Source organism: Impatiens glandulifera, chromosome 2, assembly GCF_907164915.1.
Source record: "Impatiens glandulifera chromosome 2, dImpGla2.1, whole genome shotgun sequence".
Taxonomy (NCBI): Eukaryota; Viridiplantae; Streptophyta; class Magnoliopsida; order Ericales; family Balsaminaceae; genus Impatiens; species Impatiens glandulifera.
The window spans coordinates 61,743,395-61,762,591 of record NC_061863.1 but is presented as its reverse complement, the minus strand read 5'-3'; the positions used below and the strand labels follow the sequence as shown (position 1 = coordinate 61,762,591).

Sequence of the window (19,197 nt, the reverse complement as noted above, 5' to 3'; positions counted from 1 at the left end):
TTTATTTTCATGTAATGTTTTGTCGTTTTAGTTAAACAATTTTTATTTTTATTTTAATATAAATGGACTTTAAAAATAAAATTATTGACTCATAACATTACTTATAATTGAACAATTTTTTTTTAATATTTATTAAAATAAAAATATTATTGTAATTTAAATTTGTAAAAAATATCTCTTACTTTTTTTTTTTGAATCTGTATTATTTGTGTATCCATATACATCAATGTTTTGCCATTGCTTGTATACAAGTACATCCTTGATTGTGACATATAAAAACCCAAACCACACATTTTGTTAGTCACAAGATTTTTTATAAATTAATTATTATACATTTAAATATTATTTTAATACAGTATATCTAGTTTTTTTTTTTTTTCAATTACCACGTATTTTGTTTGTCTTTAATTTTTTAAACTATTATACATTTAAATATCATTTTAGTTGTTATTTTAAACTAATGTGTTTATGTAACAATCAAATTAATGACTTTTGATATATTAGAGTCTAATAATTAGACACAACTTTTGAAACTTATTATAAACATTTATAATTTACATTGAAGTTGCTAACCTTCATATAGAAATTGAGACTTGGAGCTTTTATTTAATAATAGTGATTTTCGAGTTTTTTTTTTTTTTTTTATGTTTTTATTAAAAATATTATTTGTTAAAATATGTTATTTGAATTATTATAATTTTTTATTATTTAAAATTAATTTTTAATAAAAATAAATATATTTTAATATTTTTGTTGATAAATTGAATTATTTATTTATGGTTAAAAAAAATATGATTGAATTGTGTTAATTTTGGATGAAAAATTCAAATCAATCTAATTCTGAAACAATTTTAAAACAAAATATAATGACTCACTTGTTTTGTTTAGACTTTTTATGTTATATTTGTTTTGTTAGAGAGTAATAAATAATACTCGTGATAAGTTGTAATTTAATTAGTTTTTTTTAAATAAAAGGAAAAACGGATTAAATAGGTAACCCGTAAACGCGCTTAATTATTTAACGAATGTCTTTATTTCTATATTAAATAGACATTCAATTCTTAGGCCCTGTTCTTATTCAGGTTTTTCAAATAACTCAACAAAATCAATTATCATATCACTCCCTCTTTCATTCATCAAATCAATCAATTCATTAACTAAAATACTAAAATACTTTTTATTTTAAATTATTATTATTTATTTTATTATATATATGAATACCCTTTAAGTCTTTTTACCAAAAAAAAAATATCATCATTTTTTTAAAATTATCACTCATAATCAATGTTTTATCCCTCTAAATTATTTAAATAACCTGAAACGAACAAGGCCTAAATTTTTTCCTTAATTTTTTAATTTTTTTTAAAAAAAAATTGATATACTAACATACACAATTGTTTAAGCTACACCATAGCTTATTATTTAAGGATGTAATTTACACTGACATATTATTCCAACCGAATATAATTTTAATTGAAAATTTTATTATAGTTAATTTTGCAAACTTATGATTTTTCATGTATTAGTCTTATATATTGTACTTATTTATTATAAAAATTAATACAATCTGAGTTTATTTATAACAAAAACAAAGTTTAATGACATATCAAGTAGCAAAGAATGAAAATGTAAGAAATTAAGATATGAGACTTGTTATTGAATATCATAATTTATTGCCTCTTTTTTATACATTTTGTCTTATTTTATTACTTACATTAATTAAAATAATTTGTATTTGCTATTAACCTTACAAATTATAAATTAATATCTTCTACCTTTCTTTTAACAAAGAAAAATTATTCTCTATCAATGCTAATCGCTTGCTAATTAGTTATTTTATTTTGCAAGCTTGGTGGAGTAAAAAAGAAACCTATTCTGAATATTCAAACATTTATATTGTAAAAATAAATAAGTAATAAAGCCAATTAATCCAAAAAAAGACGTGTGACAAAAAGAAGTAGCCAATTGGGTTCAAGAACTCATGGGCTTGGCCTTAATAATTAATTTCTTACCCATTTATATTTAGCCCAAGTCTAGATTTAAAATATCTATTTTTATAGTATGTTTTTGCTAATATTTAGAATATCTAATCTATCGGTCCATTAGAATGAGAGAAAAGAAGCAAACTAAAAATACTAACATGAGAGAATAAAAAAATAATTATGAACCAATAGTTATCAGTGAAATATACGTTAAATCATACCAGATAATTATAAACACATAAACTATCATTCAACTTTATATATGAAAAAATATATAATAAACTCAAAATTTTATTTATAATATATATTAATGTTTGATTCTTAAATTGCTCTAAACGTCGAGTCGAAAGCTGAGGTTTATTTGAATGGGTGTGAGCATAGAAGTTTACAAAATGCGGATATAAATGTATTTGAATAAAAAATAACCACTATTTTTAACGTCATTTAATTATTTCATTAATCAAATGTCTGCAATGCTCATCTTTTTAGTTTAAAAGCGATTCGGGTGGAGAGTTTGGTTGGGACGTGAATAGAAATATCATTTAGAACAAAAAGGTAAATATTATTAAAAAATAACGCATGTGTCCTAAGATGAGTTTAACGCGAATAAAAATCTCATTTAGAGCTCGTTTGTTTATGTTTTTCAATACTAATACAAATGTGAAAGCTTTATTTTATTCTTGGTCTTCATTTATAATATATATTTCTATTAATTAACTCTTAAATATATATATTAATTCATGTATTTTTATTATGGTTAATATATTTTTTTAATTATTTTTATATTTATTAGATTGATTATTATTATTATTTTTTTTATTTTGAAATGTGTGTGATTTATAAGTAAATTTCGTTCTCAGATTCACATACAAATATTATTATTATTATACCAAGATTTTAAGGGAATGATATATGTTGATATCTATTAAAACTAACAAAGGGGACAATTGTAAAAGTCGGTCAAAATAGTTCGATTTGATCGGAAAACACTTTAAGTTGAAATGAGGGTCAAAACGATGATATATCATACTAATTATTTTTATTCATGAACCGATTAATGACCCAAGAGTGTAGGGCCGTCTCGTTCATTTTTTGAGCCTTAGGCGATCTAAAATTTGGGGCCTAAATCTAATTAAACTTTTGAGTCACTATTGAGAGAAGGATTTAAAAGAGAGTCGAGTAGAGTAGAAAGAAACATAAAACATAATTTTTTTTTATAGTACTACATAAATATTTTTTTTTGGCCTTCTTAATTTTAGAGCCCTGGGCGGTATCGGCCCTACAAGAGTGGCCCCTAATAATAATATATGTTGTGGCTAAAAGAAAATTGAAAAAAGTAAAATAAATATATAATATAATATTAATTATACCTGAAAATAGGTAATAAATATATAATATAATATTAAATATATAATATTAAATATACCTGAAAATAGTAACATTGAAAAAGTAAAATTAATAATTTATTAATTTAATGGGTTACATGGGAAATAGTAACTTTAAAAATATAAAAATAATAATTTATTAATTTAATAGATAATAACGATGACTTTGCATGTAAATTGACCATTTATTTAGAAAAAGATAATTGACATAATTAAAAAATGTGTTTTACAACATTCACATATATTTATTACAACCTTTTAATTAATAATTTCTCTTACATCTATAAATAAAAGATAATAAAATAAATTAAGTCAATAAAACCCGTTTGGTTATTTTTTATTGTACACAAAAAAAAATTATTAATTAAAAACTAACTTTGTTAATTTGTTATTTTTTTTCAATATAAAAATTTATTAATACTATCTCAATATATGATTTAAATTCTAAAATTTCAATATCTGAAATTATTTATAAATTTAAAAAGTGTAAAACAATAAAAAATTTAAAATTGATAAAAATTAAAAATAAAGACAATTATTCTGATAGGCATTAAAAGTAATATCGATAGTGTTCGAGTATAACAAAAAAAACATAATCTCTAATATGAGTTTAATTAAGAAAAATAGTTTTTAATTTTAGAAAAATTAAGTGGCCACTCTTTATTCTAAAAAATAAAGTTCCGATTTAATTAAAATATTTAAAAATATTTTCTAAAACAAATATGAGAATAAAATGACTTTTAAAATTAGAAAACCCAAGTTAATTCTCTTGGACTTGAATTATTTGAATTTTAATAAATTATTTTAGATTTAAATTCATTAATTTTAAACTCTTCATATAGTAATTTGTTTGAAGATTTTGAAAATAAAAATTGAATTTGAAACAAGAAAGAGATTTTGAAAATAAAAATTAAATTTGTAATATAAGAAAGAACAATATTAAAGAAGAAGAAAAATGAATAACCCTTTAAAAGGATATTTTTTTAAAGTTTTTTTTTATCTATTTAAATAAATATGACATTTTTTCTTATACAAAATATATATTTTATACCACCTAGGTAGATGTGACACATCCTATATCCATGTAGTAAGTAATTTATTTAAATAAAACAATGATTTTTTTAAATAAAAAATTATAAAATTTATATAAGGGACTTAAAAAGATAGGTTATCGTTGTAATTTCTTTTCGAATGGCTTTCGGTAAATATAAAAGATTATTTAAAAATAATGAAAGATTTTGTTAATATTAAATTATTTGAATAATTCATACCCATTAAAGTACTTTCTATTTTAAAATTTTAATTTTATTATATATTAATATTATTTGAATCATTTAATTAAATCTCACATTTCCATAATCTAATATAAAAAAATTATTTAATCAATATAACTCAAATAATTAAATACTTATCATACATTTTTAAATAAACAAATAAAATATTTTCAAATGACATATTTGAATACCACTCAAAACGCATGTTAAGTTAAAATGAATGTAATGACTATATGATTCTCCTACTTTTAACAGTAAAAAAACATTCTCTTTAATTAAATCATTTACTAAAATATATTTTATAATTTTTTATTATATATTTATATTTTAAGTTATTTTTCTTTCTAAATTTCAAAATAAATACGATTATTTGCATAATAATTTTAAAAATCTATGAATAAAAATAAAATTATTTATAATATATCTATTATAGTAGTTAATATGATACTACACTAATTTGAATATTTTATATAAAAGTAAATGTTGATTTCTTGTGAGAATTAATTAAAGGTTAACAACTCACCCAATAAATAAAAAAATAATCATTATTATTTAAGTTTAATTTTACATTTAATTATGTATTCACATTTTTATAACTCAACTAAAAAAGATCTTTTAATTTTGGTGAGATTTATAATATGTATATATAAATATAAATATCATCATTTCAAATATATATAAATCCTATTTCATTCTAAGAGATATATTATTCACTTATAAATACTTAATATTTTTGTAACAGCATGTATTTAATTAGTTCTTTTGTATAAAAGAGAGGATAAGAATTCTTTAATATAAATTATGAATTTTATATGTATCATTGTAAAATTTTATATTTAGTTATAGATTAATATTAAGTACTAACATTATACAACATAAGGATAAAAGGAATAAAAAATATTTGATAGATGTTTCTTGAAAATTGCTTATTTTAATTTATTTATTTTTGTAAAAAAAAAAAGAAGGTAACAAAATATATTTATTATAACAATGATAACATCATCTATAGGATTGGTAAACAAAGCCAATTTTCTTACACTTTTTCCTTTTTTAAATTTTCATTAAATTTTTTTCTTTAAAAATATGTATTTGAATAATATGATAAGAAATTGGGAATTTTGACTTGTATTTTTATGATTTAAAAAAGTATTATTATAAAGTGTAAATAATAGCTTCACCCCACCACTTGTTCTTATATTTGTGAGCATCAAACATACACAAATAACATTTTTCATTTGCAAGAATTTATGGAGTCCAATTCGAACCAACAACTTACATGGGATGGCTATGTCGATTGGAGAAACAGGCCTGCCATCAGAGGTCGCCACGGCGGAATGCTGGCCGCATCCTTCGTCTTAGGTATGTAATTAAAAGTTATTTTGAACAAAATCATATTTGAAATGTCTGATGCATGAATGCAGTTGTGGAGATTCTGGAGAATTTGGCATTTTTGGCGAATGCAAGCAACTTGGTTTTGTATCTATCAGAATACATGCATCTTCCACTTTCTACAGCAGCCAATTCCGTCACAAACTTCATGGGAACCGCTTTCTTCCTCGCCCTTCTCGGCGGTTTCCTCTCCGATGCATTCTTTACTACCTATCAAATCTATCTCTCAAGTGCCATAATCGAGTTTCTGGTAATTTTTCTAATCAAAATCATCATCTCCAAGCTGCTTGGCACCTGTTTTATCTGCCCCACAATGAGAAATTATTAATGTTCATAAAAAAAAGGTCATAAGGTTTGATTATTTTGTGTGAAACAGGGGCTAATAGTTCTGATAATCCAAGCAAAGTCATCATCCCTACAGCCTCCGGCATGCAAAATAGGAGACCCCTGCGAGGAAGTTGCAGGGGGTAAGGCTGCAATTCTATTCATCGGATTATATATGGTGGCGCTCGGAGTAGGTGGCATCAAGGGCTCCTTGCCAACTCATGGGGCAGAGCAATTGGACGAAGAAACAACGCAAGGTCGAAAGCAGAGATCGACTTTCTTCAATTACTTCGTCTTCTGTCTTTCTGTTGGAGGCCTAATTGCGGTCACATTTGTCGTCTGGATTGAAGACAACAAAGGCTGGCAATGGGGATTCGCAGTTTCAACATTGGCTATCTTCTTGTCTATCCCTGTTTTTCTTTCTGGGTCCTCTGTTTACAGGAATAAGATTCCGAATGGTAGCCCATTGACGACAGTTTCCAAGGTTGTTTTAGCGGCGGTTTTCAATTCAAGCACGAAAAACGCCGTTGTAAACATTGAACGAGATTTAATGGCTGTCAGAGACTCGTCGGAGAAGACGACGGCGTTGGAAGGCCTCAAGTTCTTAAACAGGGCGTCGGAGAACAAACCCTTCCATTCAATATTTGAATGCTCAATTCAGGAAGTGGAAGAAGTCAAGACAGTCATAAGAATCCTCCCCATTTTCGCCTCCACCATCATACTCAATTGTTGTCTGGCTCAACTGTCCACTCTCTCCGTTCAACAGGCGGCCACCATGGATACGAAACTCGGTTCCTTCAAAGTACCACCTGCTTCACTCCCTGTCTTCCCCACAGTCTTCATCATGATCCAGGCTCCCACCTACGACTATTTCATAGTCCCATTCGCCAGAAAACTAACCAAATCCGAAACGGGCATCACTCATCTCCAGCGAATCGGGGTCGGACTATTCCTCTCAATCGTTTCCATGACGATCGCCGCTTTAGTTGAAACGAAGAGAAGGACGGTGGTGATCGAAAACAACCTTCTAGACTCCCCTAATCCATTACCCATCTCATTTCTCTGGATTTCCTTGCAATACTTGTTTTTGGGTTCAGCCGATCTTTTCACGTTAGCAGGACTGATGGAATTTTTCTTCACAGAGGCGCCTATGAGAATGAGATCTTTAGCCACTTCACTGTCATTTGCATCTCTGGCCATGGGTTACTATTTGAGCAGTGTGATCGTGACGGTGGTGAATGCCATCAGCAGAAGCAGCAGTGGATCTAGTGCGTGGCTCTCAGGCCCCAACTTGAATTATTTCAGGCTAGACAAGTTCTATTGGCTCATGTGTGGATTGAGTGGATTCAATTTCTTCAATTACCTTTTCTGGGCTAACAGGTACAAGTACAGGCGCAATGGAGTCTGACCAGTAAAACATAAGCTAGAAACCAGGTGTATGTAGTATTTATTTGTTTAATTAAGGAGCTTGAAAACTAAAGGAAGGAAACGTTTCTCTAATAAACTTGACCATTTCAGCCAGCATATGCATGGTTTTGGTTTTGACTACATTTGGTTTTGACCATTCAACAATTAATTATACAAGAAAAGTTGGCATGAATTAATTAATTAATGTCTTAGAACAATGCTTGAGACAGGTTTAATTTATTGATCTCACTAGCTAATAGTAATATTAATTAGAAAAGAAAAGGGAAGATAATTTTTTTTATTTATGGTTTGAGAGCCAAAGCCAATCCAATCTTGGCGCTTTTCTGGATAGCAGTGGTGTCGACTTCCCCAGAGATAGTGAGGAGAGATTTGGGACGCCACTCGTGCTGAATGAGAGCACTGGCCTTGCCATAGTTGTTCACACGAGCCTTAACCGATGTTAGAGGGTCCAAAGCGTGCTGTGTTCCGATTGTGAGAACATTCTCGTTGCTGGAAATGCTGTGTGTTATCTCTGCACCAACTGCTGTATTTGTCAAAGGCCTCACTATATGGTAGTATGAAGCAGCAAGACTGTCTCCCTTGTTATTCCTGCCAATAAATAGTCTTATATTAACAATGGAAGAAGCTCCAAATTAAAGAAAAATACTTACAGTACGAGGGAAGCAATGAGATCAGGCGTGGCGTAACTGAAGGCACCATTGCATTTAGTTAAGTTGGAAGAAGAAATGTCAAATGTAAGATCAGTCCCAACAAAGAGACCGTTGTTTCCAGCGACAGCAGAGAAGCTAATTATGGGATTTGCTGTTAAGCCGATACTACTACTTATGCCAGCATACTCATGAAAGTATTGGAGCTCCACCTGTTTTTTTTAATTAATTAATTAATTAATTATATATATCTATGGGTTTGTTCGTTGGTTGAAAAGGAAGAAACATTCATTACCTTTCCAGATCTCTGATCAGGAACAATGAAGCTAAGGATGGTTTTCAGCCCTGGTGCAGCTTCATCAACGGTTATAGTTGTGAAAAGCTATAAATATATATATATATATATTAATTAATTAGTCCAAGATTGTGTTTTGATGAGTAAAATGAATGAATGAATTGAACTGACATTGGAATTTGTGTCAACTTTAACATCGGTTGTGATGTTTTTGTTCTTGAAAGTGGTGGAAACATCACCCAAAAATAAGTCACCTTTCTTGTTTCCTGTTGATGTGATGGACTGGGTCGGGGGCGGTGGCATGCAAAATCATGAATGGATCGATCGATCATTAAACATGCATATTGTTTGTTTGTTTATGAGAAAATGATAAATATATATAATGAAAAAGACTTACGACGCCGTTGGAGGTGTATGTAGTTAGAGTGAACTTATGGTCGTTCTGATAATCCTTGTAAAGAAGATCTGCCAAAACAAAAGGTTAATTATTATAATATTAGAAAGAGAAAGGGTCCGTGTCGTCTGAAAACAAGAATACAATCGGAAATTGAATAAGGTTGTTTGTTACGTACCCCTGGCTTTCTTGCCGATGTCGGAGTAGAGACCCGGACCTTTCACCATTTTTATTGTTTGTATTTTGCCTGCAATTAATTAATGAAGATAAGATGGATCTGTTTAACAGAGAGAGATTGAGAGAGAGAGAAAGAGGGTAAGATGGATGAGGGTTGTTGGTTAGTAGCAATTGGAAGATGAGGAGAGAGAGAGAGAGAGATGAATAGAAAGAATTACAACGACACAAATATGGAAATAACTTACGTGGTGGAAGAAGGATGACGAAGAGAAAGAGAGATAGAGAGAAGCTTTAATGCGGAATTTAGATTTTGATTTGATAAAATTATAAATAAATAAGAGAGAATATGCCTGCCTTATCCTTTACTTCACAATTTAGATGCCACACTCACATTCTCTCTTATCAATAAATAAGATATATTTAGCAAAGATTAATCCTGCCTCTCATTTTATTTAATATTAAATCAGCTTCTATTTCTTAATTGAGTAACTAATGAGAACATGGTCAAATAATGTTTAATTACCTTAAAATTATGTTTATTTGCTGCCGATATAAAATGTGAATGCTTTATTAAAAAAATGGGAGCACTAAATAGTATAAGAAAATCAAGGTGTACAAAGAGCCATATTAATACCAGCTTTTTCCTCTTTTATGAAACGGAAAAAGGACCAAACTAGAATATGCCGTTTGTATGTTGGGAGAAATATCTTCGTTCACTCTTTGGAATTTATTAATAATAAAATGGAACCAATTATATGAACATACAAATTTAAAGGTAAAACACATGTCACAAAGTGTGAGATTTCAGTCTTTATTTGTGGCCTTTTTCCGACCAATATATGATTTCCATAGAATACAAAAATAAAAATAATGAAACATGGAATCCTTCAAACATCATCATGTTCATTCATTCAGCCTTGCCATATTTATATGTTTTCCGAATCCTCTCAATTCTTCTTCCTCTTTCAACTCAACATTTCAACGATGAAGCCCTGCAACTCAATATTGTATACCTAACTTTAGAAGAAGAAGACGAAGAAGAAGAAATACACAAGAATGCAGCACTTCAAAATAATACCTCAGTAAAGGCCTGTTATAGGGTAGTTCCTCAATTTTTTCAGGACTTTCTTGCCCATTTCCATCTGTTATTAACCTATTTCCACCTCCAGATGCTAACGAGTCTATTTCCTTGAGTCCCTGTCAAAAATTTACAACACTTCAAAACCCTCTCTTTCCAACAATAAAGATCGACCCAGGATTTCATATTTTAATAAAAAAATTATACAAGGTTTTCTAGAGAAAACTGAACACAACATTGCATTCATCTATAATTAGCTTTTATCTTATTTTTATGCAGAAGCAAAAAGAAGATAAAACTTTAATTTTCCTTAATGATACCAAAACCAGCTAAAATTTGAAAATGTATAGAACACCAAACAAACCTTGGGGTTTAGTGTCTCAGATGATGTGAGGTAACCACGAGTTTTCCCAGAAAGCTTGAGTTGTTCCTACAGGAAAAAGTCACTCTGGTAAGTTACACTACACAGCTGATAACAGTTAAAAGGAAGAAAGCAAACAGAAAAAAAGATGTCAAACCTCCCCCATAAGAAGGCTAGAATGATTTCGAGAAAATGACACCTACCTGTAAAGCTTGTGGGACAACACCTTTTTTCCCATCAACAACGTTGCACAAGTACAGGACACCAAGATTTGCAATATCCTGTTTTCATTGTCATGGAAATCAAATTCTCAATAAAAAAACAACTAAGTATAAAGATAACAAGAACAATCTCAGTTCAACTAAAGGGGAGACTAATTAAGGAAATATCTATATCCCCACTTTCTCAACTGAGGACTGGAACTTAATTTTACTGGAGACAACTCATACACTTTAAAGTTAAATGCTAGAGCTACAACCAATGCCACGTGGCTTAGCGAAGCCATTTATATAAAGTAAGAATAAAAAATGTGTTCACTCTTTAACTTAAAAAATTACAAAATAAATTAGTGTAAGTTCATCATGCATTAAGATTAAGCAGAAAAAAAAAAACTGACAATACCTGCTTGTACTCCAATGTACCTATCTTTCCATCCTGCAAGCAAAAAAGAGATATGAATGCATAAGTCTATCATCCAAGTCCCATTACATTAAATGGTTATATATCCTTTAAATGAAAATTTTCCTTTCCTCTCTTCCATTTACTTATATACTCTTTATTTATCTTCCTTTAAATGATTGCATATACTTTCATTCCTTTAATAAACTACTGACATAATAGCAAGGAGAATTGAAGAACATACCAGTCCGGAGACCATTCTATGCAATTCATCCAAATCAACACCAATTTGAGATAGATCAAGACGAACATCAGTAACCTGCAGCATTGATTTGGAAATATTCATATATTAGTTGATATGCAAACAATCATATAGTTCATTTCATCTCCTTATACATCTCCAAAATGCCAAAAATCCATTTACAGAATTACACACTTCTCGCGTTCATATTCTGCTGCTGACATAAAAACATTCCATCATGTGTACCTCATTCTTAATCAACTTCGATATCTCAATTTGCTCATCAAGCTTCCCATCCACATTCTCTATTCGTTGTGTCAAATGCCTCTTGGTTGCCTGGTTAAACAAAAAATATTTGGTCATAATGAAAGTTGCTCCAATTATGATATCAATTCACAATCTAGTTCTCCATCAAATATGAATATTATTAATGTAGGGAAGAAGAAATCCATTTTTAGGACTAACATTAGATGCATAAGAACTAATTTAAACATTTTTCACAAGATACATTGCATCTGTCAGTCTTTATGAAGAACAGTTATCAATGTAGAAATGGCACTTCCAATCAACTTTTAAGTCTCGTCTGGAAATGTAGCCTCTATCTCATGAATACAGCATGTCAATGAAAGAAAAATTCGAAACACCTAAACTTAGAAGCTGAAAGGGAAGTTGAAACCACAGGCAGAATAAATGCTAAATTTCCTAAAACAAAACCACAAACTTCACATAAAACTGAAACTTACAGCAAGAGCGTCAGATACATGCTCCAGATGTTTTGTCAAATTTGTTACAGCAGCTTCCATGTTACGCTTTGTAACATACATAAGGTCTTTGAATGACATACCCTGTGAAGTTTATTGAAAGAGAACACTGCATTATAAAAAGAACTAGGTCCGCACTTAATCAGAAGAGATTTGAAACAAATCAAGTTAAATAAAAGCAGATAGCTGGTCACAACATGAAAACTAATATAAAAATTAGCAAGAAAATACTCTGAAAACCAATACCTTCCACCACATGTATCCATAGCCCAATGCTCCCACAGCAGTAGCTGGCACTATAAGATTTGTCAAGTTACCTATAGAAAGAAATGGTGTTTCAGAAAACAATCATTAGGAATGTTCAAAGACAAGACAGTTCTGACTTATGAACATCAAGAAACATGGTAAGTTACAGCAGAGATCCATTTGATAGACTGATAAGAAATAATATTGAATACTAGACTTACCTATTTGGCTAGAACTTCCATTCAGAACAGTTATATGACTTGTTGAGGTCAACCGCCTGACCTCCATTTCCAGCCGCCGCAGCTTAATCAAACAAAAACCATTATTTAAATTATATGTCCAGAGATAACCATATGTTTTAATCTAAGCATAATCCTCGTATTGAAGATTTCAAGTTCAAAAGAGCATGGGTTGTTGTGTTGGGTACACATGCTTGGCTTAACCTGATTTCTGATTTTTTTTTGTGTGTGTGTGTGTAAGAAATTTAAATCGAAAACCTTGCCTGAGAAGAAAGTTTCGTGAACAAAATACAGACTTACCAAAGCTTGGGCATCAGAAGAATCAGAGTCAGATCCCTCCCCATTCTTCCCCAACCCATCTTTCAACAGGGCCTGCAAATACAACATAAGAACTACCAAAATTGTATCCAGATGCAGAAAAATCCACAAGAACGTAACAGCAAACGAGAAAAAGAAAAACCAACGTAATCAACCATAACTTCAACTTACGTCTAGTTGGATCATAGATAAAATAGAGCAATTTAAATATAAAGTGAAATTTGCAAGGAAAATCACCTGAATGTCACCAATTACATCTGATAATTTCCCGTTCTTCAGAAGAATCGCGCCAGTATAACCTACAAAAGGTTAGGTTTCCGCCGAAACCAGATATAAATCAATAGAAAGAAGAAGAAGAAGAAGATGTATAGTGAAACATACGGAAGTTTATTAGTAGAAAAGAAAGGCGCAAACGAATGCGTAAGACGGGTATCTAAATATATATATACCTGTGCCAGCCAAGATGAGGATCTTGGAGATTCCCATTTGCATCGCCATATCTGGTGGTGCCACTTATGAATGAACGAGCCCTAGGTCTCCGGCAGAGTATAGAGAGATAGAGAGAGAGCTGAGTCTTATGTTATAAAAGCTCTTCGTAAGGCGGCGAAAACTGTTGCTTCCGGTAAATAGATTCAATCCAAGCCGTGTGATATAGCAAGAATAAAAATATAAATAAAATAAAAACAACTCCCGGAGATAAAGGCGGTCAAATCGCAAATCAACTCATTCAGAACGATTTAACTCACTGGAATCAGTAAACGATTTACCTTGAGAAGAAAGTAGAGAAAGAGAAAAGTCACTTTTTATTTTTCATAAATATATATATTTTTTTTCTCTTTAATATATATATATATATATATATATATTTTTTTTTTTCAAAATATTTTTATAAAAATATTTAATATATTTTTTTTATAAATAATATATATTTTGTAAGTAAATTATATTTGGAATACTGAAAATACATTAATGTAAAATATTGAAAATGGTAAGACATACATACTAAAATTATAGGATTTTCAAAATTTTGGTATATGAAATGATATTTATAAATTTATAAATTTTTATTTTAATAAATTAAATTCAACGTTCAAATCGTTTAATCAATTTTAATAAAATTTAATTTCTTTTTCTAATTATCGGATTGATTTTATTTCTGTAAACATATTTGATGTTAATTAATTATAAAAATTTAATTTTTGAAATTAAAATAGAATTAAACTTTAATATTATTTTATATGAACATGGTATATGAACATGGTAATGGTATAAATTTTCTTATATCGAAAATTAAACCTGTATAAGTTTTTCAGGTATATTATTTTTTTAATAAAAAAATTATTTGATTTTATCTAGATTAAGGGATTAAAATATCTTTTATATTTAAAATTTTATTAAAAAAAAAAGTATATTATTATCTTTGTAAAAATATTAAATAAACAATATTAATTTTATCAAATATAAAATACAAATAATTTAATATTTTAATTAATAATTAAAAAAATCAAACTAATAAAGATTATGATTGATTATAAGATAAGGGGTTCAAACTTCATCGAAACCAAGCTTAAACCCGTTTAAGTAAAAACAAGAATGTTTAAAGAGTAATGGTTAGAGTTCCCAACAGGTAAGAGCACTCTAACCTTTGACTATCTGTCATAATCTTTCATGGAAAGCAAAGTGAATTGATGTATTGAGACATCATTTGAATATCACAACTTTACACCAATCTTCTTCATTGTCATATCATATCCTTTGACCTATATTCAAAAATGAATACTTTTTCATAAGGGTGGTGACAATTATAGGGTTTTTGGATTGTTTGCTGTATGGAAGCCAAAAAAGTTTTATTCTTCAGGCCAAACCGATTAATACAAGTCAAATAACATTGAAGTTTACCAAAGAAAAAAAAAAAAAAAAAACACTCAATTCACATCAAAGCTCATGTCAAAACCAATGATCTTTGAAAAAATTCAATGATCCATCTTGGTGTCTTTAGATCACCCCTCATAAATCATAATTGACACAACATTGAATCCTTAGGTTTCTTTCTCAATGTTTGATTTGGCTATCAATGCTCTGAATCTTCGCAAAGCTTCTAAACAGAGTAAACTTCCCTTCACATTTCAAACGTGTCTCCCACTGATGCTTCCTCATTCTCTGCTGTGTGTGGGTCTAGCTTGATTTGAGATCTCATGAATCAATTAGAAACTCACATGTGATTAAAAACATTTGAGAGAGATATTTAATTTGACTGTCAAACTTAAACATATATAATCCTAGAGTAGTACTTCCTCCCTATTTAGACTTTTATGCCTCAGTAAAGGAGAAGACACTAATGTTTATAGACTGTTGATGAGCGCTCTTTTGCAGTTTGGTGGTTTACTAGCATTCATGGGTGAAGAAGACGACTCCAGTCCAAGTGTTTTCATAAGGAATTGCCTCTCCTGTAAATTACAATCAATAAAAGTTTACATTTCTAATAACTCACTGCATGCCTTTCTAAACTTTGTTGGACATGAATATGGTAACTTACGCTTTCTGAAAACTTTGGAGTAGACCCAAAGACTCGAGTTACTTGAAGAGGAGAGCTGAACTCTGTGCTCGAGAATGCTGAATTGATCCTACTTTTGTTCTTATCGCTATTCTCATTTGGCATCTTTTCTGAAAGCATAAATAAGAACACAAAATGTTTATCAATGGATAAATAAAATACAATGGCTTTTCTAAAAGAAGAAAATTCACATTCCATGATCACCTATTTGTTTATCTTGATTGAAATGAAATTGATTGGACATGTCACCGGTGGCTGATCCTGTGCTGTTCTCAGAACTGCTTGGCGATGAATCGTATAAATCAGGTTGCCTATTACCCAACGACATGTTTTTACTGTTAATTAGAACTAAGATATTATTGGCCGGCCTAGGAAGAATTTTACCTCCAAAATATTCGTTTATCCTCATTACTAAAGCTCAATTCCGCTATTAATTCTTTCATGTTCTCTAGCTCAAAACCCATTTCCGGAATTTTACTTCCCAACAAATCCCCTCCTTTCTTTCCTCCATTGATAAATTCCTGGATAACCTGAAATGTAATATTTGCTACAGTATAAAAAAAACTATTTATTTTTTGAAATCTTTGATAAGAAAGGCAGCACGTGGTTTACTGATGAAACTGGACCATTTAATATTCATTGATGAAAATAAAACAAACAAAGGGACCACTGCCTTTCCTCTTCTCACCTTCCATGCATTTTCAAGACTCTGTATTGTATTGTCAGCCTTGACCTTGACTGCTAGTGAACTTAGAAGTTCCGCTTGTTGCATCAATGCAGTTATTTTTGGATCATCCTTCTTCAGATATGTTCCTTCAAACTTTTGATTGCTACCATCATCTACTTCCCCATCACAAAAAAGAAACAAATAATCATTACCAAAACCAATTTACAGTAAAAGAAAATGTGACTTGTATACTTACCGCCAACATGTTTTCTCGAGTTGATGATGTTCTGAGAAAGTACAGTAAATGGAGGTCTTATCTGTTTATTCGGAGTTGATCTGCAGTCTTTTTCGGTTAAATTGATACACTCCTAAACCAACTGAAATCTAACAGTTGCTACTCAAAACATTTTTAAAACCAACCTCATTTTCTTGATACATGAAGTAGGTTCTGGTATAACCCTTTTGTTAGTAATTGGATTGAGATAATAAGCAGCAATGTTCTCCTTTGTTGAGGCATCGTGTTTCGCCCTCTTCTTACACAATGTAGAAAATCGGTTTTTGACAGCATTATCAGTCCTGTATGAGTAAAGAAAATCGAAGATGGAATGTAAGTTACGCCTAAAGATTAAATATAGACCATCCATCTATCTCCCATTAGAGAACCTAATGAAATGATAATACCTGCCTGAAACCACCTTTGCTATCTCAGTCCATCTATTCCCAAATATCTTTTGAGCCTGCACACAAAAACCGCACACTCGAGGAATGAACCATGCACAAATATACCAGTTTCATTTTTTCTATCTTCTTCAAATTTTCACAAGGAACTCACCTCACATAAGAGCATGTCTTCCTCTTGAGACCATCCACCTTTCTTGAAATCAGAATTCAAATAAGTGTACCATCTGAAACAGTAATTTTACATTTACATCAACTATATGATGGATGATGCAAAGTATATTGGTTTGTGTTGGATATTTTCTCTATTGGAAAAATTTCAGAGATCTTATTAATTAACCTTCTTCTGCATTGTCTTGGGGTTTTGTCGTTGAATTTGGATGCAATGATTGACCAACTGTATTCAAATGCGAGAAAGAAAAAGGGGGGGAAATGAGGATGAATCCAAAAACACATCAAAATTTAAACCAGAGGAAAACATGTTTAATTTACTTGTCCGTTCCATGCTTGTGGATTTGCTCACGAAGAATATCATCCTCCTGAAACATCATGGTATCTTTCTCAGCCAGTTGAGGGAGAAGTAAGAAAAGAAGAAGAAACAGAGAATCAGATGTAGAAAATACCTCTTGAGACCAAGAGACGATATGCCGTTCCTTTCTATTGGTCATGTCCATTGGTTCTTCTTACTTCTTACTCTTATTCTTCAATGAATCTCACATGCCGAAGCCAAAAACCAATCCTCTTTCGATTTGCTTTATAAAACACGACAGAAGTAAATTCAGTACAGAGATTGCTTTCAAACAGGACAACAAAACTGGCATTCGAACTTTTTCGTTTAATCCTGACAAAATTACGACCTCAAAAAGAGCAAGTTGCGGTCAAAAGATGAATCGCACCACCTGCTTACATATAAATTGAACAATGATAAATAATGAAGCAATCTATTGAGATACGTGATTAGATTCATACGTACGCAATGAGAAAGCGCAGATCCAGATAGGCTGAGTGAAAAATAATAATAAAAAGATCGTCAACTTCAATGGATGATCGATCGGATGATTTCAGGTCTCTGTCTAGAAATGTGGTAGAGTAAATAAACAACGGACTCCTCGCTATTGAGCGCGCGTATTCATTAGGGTTCAAAAAAACTACTCAAATTAAGCTCCTCCCACGGGGTTCTTACATATTAACTAGTGCAGTACATCTTCCCTCCATTAATAACCTGCTAGCGTAGCTGCATATATATAATAATAATAATAGATTAGGTTTTAACTACAAACAAATCTCTTGAATTGAAGCAGTAGAAGAAGTTCATAATTATGGCTATGGCCTATGGAGGACATGTAATAGCAATGAATGCATGATGTGTTAATTTCGTGAGCCAACTTCCACCTTGAGAAGACCACACGCATATATGAATATGATCGATCATCATCATTCCTCAATCAATATCTAGCTGCTTCTGTTTGGCCCCGCTTCGGTTCGGTCTGGCCCGGTCCATCCATAACTATATATCCTATATCATTTATACTTACTTTCTCATCTACTAGTGTCTGTCCATATCTGGTTTTGGTAATATCAATCCAATCCAATCCATGCACCACAATTCCTAGCTAGTTAGGTCCTTTCATCTTTTGCTTTCAAATTTCAAATAAAGCACCTTTGTTTTTGGATACAGGAATCTAAATGCCACTCTATACTTTGTTGAGAATCAGAACCTCTTTCTCTTTTTTAAAAGAAAAATAAAACAAATATACCACATCAAAGAATGTAAGTAACAAAAAAAAAAAATAGAGATACAAAAAAATCATTCTCATATTGGAATATGTTTGTGGTTGGCTCAAAAAAAGGGTGTAACTTTCATCTAGTGAAACCAAAACAAATCTGGTTATTAAAGTTATTTTTATTTATCTCCGATTAGGTTATCTATCAAATAATTAGCGTAATGGAAACCACTCCATATCTAGCCCTATGAACTTCCATCGATCCATCCAAGTCCTCCACTTCTTATCTAGGTCTATGGACTTTCATTGATACACGGCTAAGTCCTCCAAAAGACACTAGATCATCTATCCCTATGGATTTCCATTGATCCACAACAAGTCATCCAAATATTTACCATAGTCGAAGATATTTGAAAA

At 30.4% G+C, this 19,197-nt stretch overlaps 4 protein-coding genes across 6 annotated transcripts; 1 reads left to right on the top strand and 3 right to left on the bottom strand.

Annotated features, from left to right (window-relative positions):
- Positions 1–5,888: 5,888 nt before the first annotated feature.
- On the top strand, positions 5,889–7,831 carry LOC124925143 (protein NRT1/ PTR FAMILY 4.6-like). Its single transcript, XM_047465113.1, has 3 exons — positions 5,889–6,000; positions 6,063–6,280; positions 6,407–7,831. Exons 1-3 carry the CDS (start codon positions 5,889–5,891, stop codon positions 7,760–7,762), a joined length of 1,686 nt encoding a protein of 561 aa, XP_047321069.1. The 3' UTR covers positions 7,763–7,831.
- LOC124925996 (mitochondrial outer membrane protein porin of 36 kDa-like) lies at positions 7,831–9,595 on the bottom strand. 2 transcript variants are annotated; one of them, XM_047466149.1, is made up of 7 exons: positions 9,541–9,595; positions 9,297–9,365; positions 9,122–9,189; positions 8,896–9,006; positions 8,725–8,811; positions 8,433–8,641; positions 7,831–8,370 (listed from the first exon to the last, which is right to left on the bottom strand). In XM_047466149.1, exons 2-7 carry the CDS (start codon positions 9,343–9,345, stop codon positions 8,064–8,066), a joined length of 831 nt encoding a protein of 276 aa, XP_047322105.1. In that variant the 5' UTR covers positions 9,346–9,365; positions 9,541–9,595; the 3' UTR covers positions 7,831–8,063. The 2 variants fall into 2 exon arrangements, with proteins under 2 accessions (XP_047322105.1, XP_047322104.1); XM_047466148.1 differs by lacking the exon at positions 9,541–9,595 and having other exon boundaries at positions 9,297–9,469.
- Positions 9,596–10,022: 427 nt separating this feature from the next.
- LOC124925865 lies at positions 10,023–13,767 on the bottom strand. Its single transcript, XM_047465983.1, has 13 exons — positions 13,607–13,767; positions 13,395–13,456; positions 13,140–13,211; positions 12,822–12,903; positions 12,601–12,671; positions 12,337–12,438; positions 11,840–11,929; positions 11,597–11,671; positions 11,356–11,388; positions 10,938–11,015; positions 10,738–10,803; positions 10,374–10,492; positions 10,023–10,287 (listed from the first exon to the last, which is right to left on the bottom strand). Exons 1-13 carry the CDS (start codon positions 13,653–13,655, stop codon positions 10,266–10,268), a joined length of 921 nt encoding a protein of 306 aa, XP_047321939.1. The 5' UTR covers positions 13,656–13,767; the 3' UTR covers positions 10,023–10,265.
- Positions 13,768–14,985: 1,218 nt separating this feature from the next.
- On the bottom strand, positions 14,986–18,444 carry LOC124926509 (transcription factor MYB124-like). Of its 2 annotated transcripts, none has more exons than XM_047466747.1 (12): positions 17,680–18,444; positions 17,549–17,595; positions 17,397–17,453; positions 17,211–17,283; positions 17,060–17,115; positions 16,799–16,954; positions 16,635–16,714; positions 16,400–16,551; positions 16,096–16,241; positions 15,916–15,989; positions 15,694–15,821; positions 14,986–15,604 (listed from the first exon to the last, which is right to left on the bottom strand). In XM_047466747.1, the coding sequence occupies exons 1-12, from the start codon at positions 17,728–17,730 to the stop codon at positions 15,500–15,502; spliced, it is 1,125 nt and encodes a 374-aa protein (XP_047322703.1). In that variant the 5' UTR covers positions 17,731–18,444; the 3' UTR covers positions 14,986–15,499. The 2 variants fall into 2 exon arrangements, with proteins under 2 accessions (XP_047322703.1, XP_047322702.1); XM_047466746.1 differs by having other exon boundaries at positions 15,916–16,022; positions 17,680–18,440.
- Between the last annotated feature and the right edge of the window lie 753 nt (positions 18,445–19,197).